Consider the following 11,214-nt stretch of genomic DNA (forward strand, 5'->3'; position numbering starts at 1 on the left):
TTTAGAGCATTAACCTGCTAAGCCCAGGGTTGTGAGTTCAATCCTTGAGGGGGGGCCATTTAGGAATCTGGGGTAAAAATCTGGGGACTGGTTCTGCTTTGAGCAGGGGTTGGACTAGATGATCTCCTGAGGTCCCTTCCAACCTTGTTGTTCCATGATCTTGTGTTTTCTTTTGATCATGCTTTCAGATTCATAAAGTCGTCTTAATTTTCTTTTATCCTGCACAGGAGGGGAAGCAGTCTGATAAGAGAGAGCAAAATTATTGCCATGATGGATGGATTATAAATAGCTAGAGAACGGATGAAACTTGTCCCATTCTCCACTCCCTTTCTCTGTTGCTGGGTAGGTTGGTTGAATTTGAGTGTTTTTCTTATTACATAGACCTTTAAAGAGGACAAATATTTGAAGGATGCCATGGACTGCAGTGATGTCATCTGGCAGAGAGGTTTGCTGAGGAAAGGGTATGGAATCTGCCATGGGACCGCTGGCAATGGCTACTCCTTCTTATCTCTCTATCATCTAACTGAGGACAAAAAGTATCTCTACCGGGCTTGCAAGGTGGGATTTACTGCATTGCTTCTTCTCTGCTGGCAACAATCATGTAATAATTTCTCTGTGATTAATTGCAAACATCACATACCCTCATATAATAAAAAGGAATAATATTTCTGTGCTACCTGTAACTTTTAATTCTCAAAATGTAGAGAGTGTTTAGAATCAGAAATAGGAGTGACCTGAAAAGATGATACCTACTCTAAACGTAGCTAACCAATGTTCTATTGTGATATTAAAAATATGCTATTTGTATTCCCTTGTGATATTCGCTATGGGATACATCTGATCTAGCATGTACTGTTCAGTGGTCTGTAATGATTATACTTTGGTTTATTGGTTTTCACACTAGTTGTTACCTTGGGGTTCTAGAACTCTGAATCACATGGATTAGATTTTAATGTATATAAAATGAGTTGATTACTTTTTGCTGGGCTCAAGAGCCCCATGGTCTGAGTACTGCTTTGAGAGCTAATCCTTGCTCTGACATATTGCTTCCTTTGTGATCTTAGGAAAGTCATCTGAGCTCTGTGCCTGTGTTTTCTTATCTTACCAGGGTGTTATGAGCCTTAACTCCCTGAAGTTAATTAGACAATTGTAGACCTTTCTGTATAGTCTGAGACTATTTAAAATACTTCAGCAGGAAATTTGAAAGTCTCCCAACTGTCTTCAAATCAGCAGTGGCCATCTGTACAGAGGCTGTGTGTGGTTTCCGATAATTTCACTGTGGAACAGTCGAAAGTTTTTTAAAACTTGTTGGCCCTCTGTTTGCCTGTATCCTCTGATATTTACTGTAGTGCCCAGCAAGCCAGAGGCTTAGCTGGTATCAGACCTTAGGACTTCCTGTCTTCCAGCTCTGGATTCGTCCAGGGAAGCAGCATGATTTGAAGGAGAGTAGCATTAGAGATGTAGATCTAAACAATTGTATAAATCACTTGCAGTCACATAGCATGTGTAATGTCTGTAGGTCAATCTGTCTTGACCACATCTAACACAATCTATCTTAGGTACTTTATATGGCCTCCATCACCATAATGTCTGAGTGCCTCACAATCATAGAATCATCGACTTTAAGGTCAGAAGGGACCATTATGATCATCTAGTCTGACCTCCTGCATCCTTCAGTGTTTTTAAGAACATAAGAACAGCCATATTGGGTCAGATCAATGGTCCATCTAGCCCAGTATCCTGATTTCCAGTAGTGGCCAGAGCCTGATGCTTCAGAGGGAATGAACAGAACAGGGCAATTAACGAGCAATCCATTCCCCTGTCATCCAGTCCCAATTTCTGGCAGTCACTGGCTTAGGGACACTCAGAGCGTGGGGTTGCATCCCTGACCATCTAGGCTAATAGCCATTGGTGGACCCTATCCTCCTCAAACTTATCCAATTCTTTTTTGAGCCCAGTTATAGTTTTGGCCTTCACAACATCCCCTGGCAACGAGCTTCACAGGTTGATTGTGCATTATGTAAAGAACTTCCTTATGTTTGTTTTAAACCTGCTGCCTGTTGATTTCATTGGGTGACCCCTGGTTCTTGTTTTATGTAAAGGGGTAAATAACATTTCCTTATTCACTTTCTCTACACCAGTGGCCCTCAGCCTTTCCAGATTACTACTACTGTACCTCTTTCAGGGATCTGATTTGTCTTACTTACCCCCAAGCTTCACCTCACTTAAAATCTACTTGTTTACAAAATCAGACATAAAAACACAAAAGTATCACAGCACACGATTACTGAACAATTGTTTACTTTCTCATTTTTACCATATAATTGAATATAAATATTGTACTTGCATTTCAGTGTATAGGATATAGAGCAGTATAAACAAGTCATTGTCTGTATGAAATGTTAGTTTGTACTGACTTTGCTAGTGCTTTTTATGTAGCCTGTTATAAAACTAGGAAAATATCTAGATGAATTGATGTACCCCTGGGAAGACCTCCGAGTATCCCCAGGGGTACACGTAGCCCTGGCTGAGAACCACTGCTCTTCACCATTCATGATTTTATAGATTTAAGATGAACAGTCCCGGTCTTTGTAATCTCTCCTCATATGCAAATTGTTCCATACCCTTAATCATTTTTGTTGCCCTTTTCTGTACCGTTTTGAATTCTAATTTATCTTTATCCTCACAACACCCCTGTGAGTTAAGGAAGTGCTATTAATCCCATGTTACAGATGGGGAACTGAGGCACAGGGAGACTATGACTTGCCCAAGTACATATAAGATGTCAAATCCAAGTTCTTCCACTCCCAGGCTCGTGCCCTTACCCCTGGACCATCCTCCTCCTTTTCTAATCAGGTTTAAGTTTTGTCATATGCCCTTTGTGGGAGGACAGAAGGATTGTAATATCTGGTAATATATTACAGCCACTTTGCGTCCTGGAGTCTCCAAGGTTCTGAAGCATTTAACATCTTTAACCATTTTAAATGTCTTTAACATTTAAGGGAGAGACTTTCAAAAGTGCTAAGGCAGTTTGTAAAATCTCTCTTGTATGCAGCAGTATGCAACAAGATGTCCAGTCACACTGGGTACTTACACCTATCGATCTAGATAATTGTATGGCTCCTGTCACCACAGTATCTGATCACGCTGAAAGCATGAGGCTGAAGATAGAGAATCCATCCAAGAATCTTTGGTAACGGCACAGCTGCTTGTTGGCTTTTTCATGCACCGTTAAGAGGGACTTGGAAGAGAGCAGGGGTTGAGAGTTATTGAGTCAGAGGGAGATCACTTGCCTGAATGCTTCAATCTTCTGGCTTTTCAAATAACACACCTATTTAATGTGTTTTTTGTTGGGCTTGCAACAGATTGTCCCATTAGTTGAATAAACTTGTCTGCCAGTGGCTGTAGGTACCTCTGATCTTCTGGGCCTTGTGTATTGGGGATTGTTGACATTTTTTTTCTGCTGAATAAAATTGTAACAATATAAAATGGAAAGACTAAGTAGTGATCAGAGGTAGATGGTGCCTTCACCCCTTCAGTCACCTAATTAGCAGCCTGAAACAGAATCTCAGTGAGGGTAAAAGCATTTTTAACACAAACGGAATTTTTGAAGTCAGAAAGTCCATCTGGGTGGGAACTAGATGGCACCTTAAGCTGCTTTCTTGATGAACATGCCTGCCTGGCTTTCTCTCTTCCTGCTCTCTTCTTCCCCCGGCCCCCTGACTTGAAGCTAGGAACTTTTGACTTATAATCCAGCTCTGATACCGATTCCCCTCAGAGGCTTTCAGCAAGTCACTTAACCTCTGCTTCCGTTCCCAGAATAATAATGAGACTTTACCTTTCATGGATGCCACGAGAAGTCATTAAGGTTAGAAACACTTTTTGCAGACAAAAGTCCAGTTCTGCTCTCCATTACAGGGGAAGTAAGTTGTAGACTTTAGTGGGAGTCACATGTGCATAATTGAGGGCAGAATTGGGCCTAACAATTATTTGAGATGAGTACTAGTACTTTGTCTCTTTTTGAAAAGCATCACCCTCTTCTCACTAAATGAAGGAGGTATTTTTCAGGAGTATGTGGGAGGAAGCGGGGGGTGCGAGACTTTCCTTTTGCTTCTGATTAATTGATTCTTGGTCTGGTCTCGTTGTCGTTGGGTGCAGCAGAACCAAATGACAAAAAAAATATGCTATAGCTAGACTCTAGTACAAATGGAGCAATGGTGACCTCTGCTGAGAAGGAAATGCTATTCTCTATAAGCCTGTTCAAATTACAGGGGAAATTTTGTTTAAATAGGTGCTTTGCAGGACTGTTCCAGTAATAGAGGACTCAGAGTTGAAACATGTTAGAAAAGCAAAGCACATGGAGAGACCAGGGGGAGTAGGTGAGATCCACATATGTTGCTTCTGAGAGGCCCATAAAGGAGCTTTTAAACTGTCGTTGCTGCTAAAATCTTTCCAAATGCAATTAATGTTAGCCCAATACTTGTAGCATTCCCTATACAAAGTGTACCAACTATGGTTAATCAGGCATATGGGATACAGTTTTCAATGGCGCCCTCTGCCCAGTTGAGGCAGAAAATGGAAAGTTCTTGAAAACAAAAGATTGACAACCTGAATGATCCAACTGTATTTATAACGATTTACCATAATGCTCAGGGTGGACAAAATAAGGTTAGTAATGTAATGGCTGTTGAATATTAAATATTCTAAATTGAAGTGTGAGCAATGTAAGGACACAGAAATGTGATTAATGGGCATTACTCATGACCGCAAGGATACATTAGCAGGGAGAGGGAGAAATTGTTGCTATTATGGTGCATTCTCTGCTTGCCCTTCAAATTGACATACAAATATATTCTTGCAGCATTTTTCTTTCCTCTTCTTTCTTCTCCCCCTCGCCCCCCCAAAAAAAATGTTAAGTGAAAAGTGTAAGTAAAATCTGCCCCACTAATTAAACTGTATCACCATGTAGTGGATTTCAGTTAATCTGCATTTCCAGTTTCCTGAAAACTAACTGAAGTCTTAGCCTAGTTGAGGCAGGACAATTTAATCTTGGATAATGATTCCAGTTTGTTTCTCTGCTTGAGCCTCATTGCATTTTCTATATATTAAAAGGTGTCTTTATGTGCTGCTGTCCAAGCTTGCATCTGTATTCGTACATGTTTAAGCCACTCTGTTTTCCTTCTTCTTTTTCCCTCTCTCCCACAGTTTGCAGAGTGGTGTTTAGAGTATGGTGCACATGGATGTCGTATTCCTGACCGACCCTACTCTCTATTTGAAGGTAAAGTATTGTTGCTGCAGGCTGGGTTGTATTAGGAAAAAGGACAATCTTGTGGTAAGGCACATGACTGGAAGTCAGAAAAGCTGTTATGTTTTCCTTTATGGGGAAAACCTTTTAAAAGCTGCATTCTGCAAATTTTCAATATAAAACTGGTGCCACTGGGTATATGATGGGGGCAAGGCACTGATTTATTCAATAATCTCTCCTGTGTTTTGGAATTTTCTTGGGTCATAAGCAAGCATGAATCTGGGCAGTTGGATAGTTGTGCATCACAGAACTATCCTATAAATCATAATTACTGAGTGAGCATCAGACTGGAATTGCAACAGCATTGCAGATTAGTAGTTTGTTTCTTTGACAAAGGCCTGTAAGAAAATTTGTCTATTAGGTCTGCCTAGGACCAGACGTAGGTCTATTAGTCCTTTCTTGAGCACCAATATTAACCAAATTCATCCACACAGCTAAAGAAAAGAAACGCCGTGTTTTGATTAAAGGCCTTCCTGTGTCACTTAAATATTCTACACCAGTGGTTCTCAAACTAGGGCCGCCACTTGTTCAGGGAAAGCCCCTCGCGGGCCTGGCCAGTTTGTTTAGCTGCCACGTCTGCAGGTTCAGCCAATCGCGGCTCCTACTAGCCGTGGTTCACCGCTCCAGGCCAAAGGGGCTCCGGGAAGCGGCACGGGCTGAAGGATGTGCTGGCCACCCTTCCTGCAGCCCCCATTGGCCTGGAGCGGCGAACCACGACCAGTGGAAGCCGCGATTGGCTGAACCTGCGGACGCGGCAGATAAACAAACCGGCCTGGCCCGCCAGGGGCTTTCCCTAAACAAGCGGTGTCCCTAGTTTGAGAACCACTGTTCTACAATGAACAAGTAGAAAAGTAGAGATTATATTTTTCTAACGCTGTCTTGTAAATCCTTATCTTTTGTAAACTCAAAACAGAACAATGATCTTCGCCCTTAAAAGGCTTTAAAATAGCTTTGCTGTTCTTTGAAAGTGAACCTAATGCACCACCTATCACAAGTTTGGGGAATTACAGAGGATTTTATAGGGGTGTTTTTTAGAATAGCAATGCAAGCTAAGGGCTTTTGTGTCAGCAGCTGTTATGTGCACCTCTTCCAAATGCAGTTGGGGTAAAGAATATGATTATAGTGTTCATATTTCTGATATGGTGCCCTGAATTAACTGCTGCTTTCTGCAGCAATCGTGACTGTATCTTTATATGTAGTGGCAGCAAAGTCACCCTTGGAGTTATTTGTAGAATAAAAGCTTAGAAACTCACTGAGAGCGTGATGCAGAAAGAAAGCCACTCAGGGCTGTCTAGGGGTTAATGTGACCCGCAGCTACAAAAAATGGAAGTTACAATTTGGAGGAACTTTGCCAAGTTTTCTTTCTTTTTTTCTTTTTCTTTTTTTTCCTCTCTCTGTCCAAATTTTTTCAAGTCTGAGTCAAATTGCCCCTCTCTTGTGCGCACACACTCTCTCGTGTGTGCTCTCTTTCTGCTAAAGTCACTAGGAGCTGCATTTGCACGTTGTAGGGTGATACTTGGGCCTAGTAGGAAGAGAAGATTTTTTACTATATCCGTTTTTATTGAGCATCCGAGACTATGAATCAGGAAAACTTTGCTATTCAGGGGAACGTTTAAGCATGTCTTTAAGCATATGCTAAAGTTCCATTACTTAAAGTTAAGCACATACTTAAGTGCTGTCATGAATCAGGGCCTGTAACTGGGTTGTTAGTGGTAGATGCTGGAACCCTGCGTGGAGATGCTGACAGATTCTTTCTTGGGGGGAGGGGGGGGGGAGGGAAAAGCTATAGACTTTTTGGGGGTGTTTTTTAAAAATTGTTTAATACGTACATGCCCATATTGTTTCCCGTTGGGCATTCAGATTCAATAATAGAGTGTCTTCCACATTAGGAGATACTTCAATAAAGAACTACTGTACAGTAAGTGAAGATGATACAGGGTGATGCTATGCCAATAAATAAGCATATACTCCCTATGTATAAACTCCTCTGACAGCCATAGGCTTTCTGATCCACGGTAGCACACTTCGAGTGACTCATCTCTTACATTCTTTGAGGTCCTTCCTTGTTAGAACTCTGCAGCAGCCTCACCCATATAATTCATTTCTGGAAAAGGTAAAGAAATAGTTTCAAGTTTTTAAAAATCCAAATACAATGGGTTTGAAGTCAGAATTTTTAGTTTTTGTTTTTAAGGTGGTCATTTAAAAATTGTTTTAAGAAGTGGCTAAACTGCAACTTTAACAAGATTACATACTATACATCAATAATGGCAGAACTCCATTTAGAAAACATTACCGATGTCTTCGTAGAGTAGCAGTAGTAGCTCTAAAATGCTAAGATTCTTTCATCATTCATGGAATCCAAATGTTACTTGCATTAATACCATGTGTTTGTATGAGACCTTGCACAATTGGGCCTTGAGGTTGATTAGGGCCTCTGGGCACTATCTTCCTGATAACAATAAATATATTAATACCTTGTTTATCCAGTGGCATGGAAGTGGTGACATTTACTATGATAAACCAGGGTTCAGAAAAGAATGGTGACCTTTTTTTTCCCCCCCAATTCAAAATTGCTCCTCTGGAGACACTGTGACAGGTTACCCCTGGGGTGCCACCTGGAACTGGGATACCACTGAGCCCTCTGACCTACCAGCCTGAGCTCCCTGTCACACTGTGCTGCTGCGACAAACTGCAGACACACTCCCGGTCTTACACTTCCACCAGCATACACATAGGTAGAGACACAACCAACTGCAGTTGCATGCAGGCTCTCTGACTAGCCACTGCATGTACCAGCAGTAGAAAGGCTACCCACAAGGTAACTCTCAGCTCCCCAGGCACATACCCCCTCTGGAGCATAATCCCAAAATGATACCGTCTCGCGCTGCACAGGGAACTGTACAGCATAAGCTCATAGTGTTCCCCCCACCCCCCCCACACGCAACGTGGAGAGGAATATGCAAGAGCCCCTCTGAGTTAAGGTTCCCACACACTTCACTCCAAACTCACTGTTTAGATTAAAACAGCAAATAAACGTATTAACTACAAAAGATAGATTGTAAGTGATAGCAAACCGATCAAAGCAGATTACCTAGCAAATAAACAAAAATGCAATTTAAGCTTAATATACTAGATAGATTGGATCTGAATAGCAGATTCTCACCTTAGCTGATGGTACAGGCAGACTTGTAGATTCTTAAGGCACAAGCTGCATTAGCTTTACAGCTTGGGTTTCTCAGGTCTTCATACACAGGCTAGAAATCCCTTTAGCCTGGGTCCAGCACTTCCCTGAGTTCAGTCTTTTTCCTTGGGTGTTTCCAGGAATCTTCTTGTGTGGGGAGGGAAGAACCACAGATGAGGTCACTCCCTGCCATATATAGCTTTTGCATATGGCAGGAACCCTTTGTTTTAAAACTTGGTTCCCAGACCAGTTTGTGGAGAAATACTGACATCCCAAGATGGAGTCCAGAATCATGTGGCCTGGTCACATGTTCTTGCAGAGTCATAGCAGCCATTACTTACAGGCTGTCTGGAGTGTTCTCAGGAAGGCTTACCAGGTGAGAGATAAGTTTCTTCTAATGCCTTTTGTTTTCCCTAATGCCTCATTGCCCTGAATAGTAGGGTGACCAGACAGCAAATGTGAAAAATCGGGATGGGGGGGAGGGGTAATAGGCGCCTATATAAAAAGAAGACCCAAAAATCAGGACTATCCCTATAAAATCGGGACATCTGGTCATCCTACTGAATAGGCCTCCCAACCAGCTATCTGGACTGAAAGCATCTTGTTTAGTGGGCATTATCCAGGTGTAACTACATTTGAAGCACATATACATAGTCAGTATTTATAACTTCAGATGCAAAAACGATACATGCATACAAATAGGATAATCATATTCAGCAAATCATAACTTTTCCAATGACACCTTACACGACCCATCTTACATAAAATACATCATTATGATAGTCATAGAATAGCACCATGAAGCATGTGAGGTGTGGTATCATAGACACAATCTAAATTAGGATAATTGATATAGGTTAAGGTAGTGTCAAAAATGTGCCAGACTCTTTGCAGATCCAGAGTGCCCCATAGCGTGCACAATTTAAGGCCTCAGTCCTGCAATTGGATCCATACAGGTGAAAACCTGCACCCTTGCAAATTCCCAGTGGCTTTGGGGCTCCATGTGGACATTAGGATCCCCCCTGCTCAGAGCAGATTGCTGGATGGAGGTTTTAAAATGGGTTCTGATATATCTGGTTTGAATTCTGACTGATTGTTTGTTTTTAAATTCTTAAGCTATTGTAATAAGAAATCGGTTTGTATGTTTCAGGCATGGCGGGAGCTATTCATTTCCTATCGGACATATTGGTACCAGAGACTTCCCAGTTTCCAGCATTTGAACTTGGACCTCAAAGGAGAGAAAACAAAGTGGAACAGGACAGCTAAGAGATCTGTTGCAATGGAAACTCAATGTCAAGAGTGACAAGACTGTCTAGTGCCTCTGATACTGAACCAACTTTAAAGCCTAAACAAGGGACAAGGAAATCCCTCTTCACACCTCTTTTTCCAAAGGACCACAAGTCATTAAAGCATGAATCACAAGCCATGCCCAGGTTTTATTTAAGTGATGCCTTCGGTGGTGGGAAAAGAGAGATTAAGTTTTGAAGTCTTTTTTGCAGTTGTTCTCTTCAGGTCTTTCAAGTGTTTGCATGTTTCTTGGTGTTGTCCATAGATGTGAGTCTTTTGTTGTAAGCCAAAAGCTGTTTTCTTGTGTGAATCCCACTCTTGTCCCTCTTGTGCATGAGTAACAGCAGCAGGATCGCTATTTCTGCAGTGTGACTGTGGATAAGGTTCCACTTGACCTGACAAATGAGAGAGGCCAGTGTAGTATAGTGACCAGGTTAATACATAGTTATATCTTAAATGAGCTGATAATTTTCAAACAAAACATTAAGCTTTTCTATGCTGTACTTCTCTGTTTCTTCATAAGAAACATGTTTCTCCCCATCCTCTAGAACAGGGGTGAGCAACCTGTGGCTCATCAGGGTAATCTGATTGCGGGCTGCAGGACATTTTGCTGACGTTGACCGTCCACAGGCACGGGCCCCCGGAGCTCCCAGTGGCTGGGTTTTAGCATTCCCAGCCAATGGGATCTGCGGGAAGCAGCAGCCAGAACGTCCCTTCCACTTCCCGCAGCTCCCATTGACCGAGAATGGTGAACTGCGGCCACTGGGAGCTGTGGAGGGCCGTGCCTGCGGATGGTCAACATCTGCAAAATGTGTTGTGGCCCGCAATCAGATTATCCTGGTGGGCCACAGGTTGCCCACCACTGCTCTAGAAGTTATGTTTAAAGAAATTGAATTTTAAGTGATTTTTGGTGGCTCAGTTTTCAGTTTGGGAAGGCTTAAAGGGACCTGATTTGTCAGACATAGGGGCTCAGCACTTTCAGAAAGAGAAGCCCCTTTAAGATTTTGAGGCATTCAAAATCATTAATAATTTTTGAGACTATAGGTCTTCCTGCCCTACAGAGCTGCTGGGAGTCCCCTTCCTACAGCAGTAACAAAAGCAAAGTATTTCTTAGTTCCTTAAACACATACCAGTAGATGCCATGAGTGTGTTACTCATACCAGCATTTCTCAAAGTTTCATGCAATAGCAAAGTGTGAAACTGTGACAGCAGTTACACATTTCCTGGTAGTGCTCTTTGGTTATAACAAGCACATCCTCTGAAGGAATCTGTACAGCATACAGTTTACAACATATAAGTAAACGTGGGGAGACCAGGGCTGGAAGAATAGAAGTGTCTAGTTATTGGTAATTCAGGAAGGCGCACCACTTCTGAAACGAGAGGAGAGCAACTCATTTCCTCTTTGTTCTGAATTTCAATGAGCCTAATAGCCCATCCGGTA

The 11,214-nt window shown here is 42.0% G+C and overlaps 1 protein-coding gene across 1 annotated transcript in view; it reads left to right on the forward strand.

The window, feature by feature from the left end:
- LANCL2 (LanC like 2) overlaps positions 1-9,905 on the forward strand; it is a 51,906-nt gene extending 42,001 nt beyond the window's left edge. The window contains exons 7-9 of the mRNA XM_045006719.1: positions 382-558; positions 5,206-5,278; positions 9,637-9,905. Coding sequence (XP_044862654.1) covers positions 382-558; positions 5,206-5,278; positions 9,637-9,752 — 366 coding nt within the window. The 3' untranslated portion in view covers positions 9,753-9,905. The remainder of the gene's footprint in view (positions 1-381; positions 559-5,205; positions 5,279-9,636) is intronic.
- Positions 9,906-11,214: the final 1,309 nt, after the last annotated feature.

Source organism: Mauremys mutica, chromosome 2 (genome assembly GCF_020497125.1).
Source record: "Mauremys mutica isolate MM-2020 ecotype Southern chromosome 2, ASM2049712v1, whole genome shotgun sequence".
Classification (NCBI taxonomy): Eukaryota; Metazoa; Chordata; order Testudines; family Geoemydidae; genus Mauremys; species Mauremys mutica.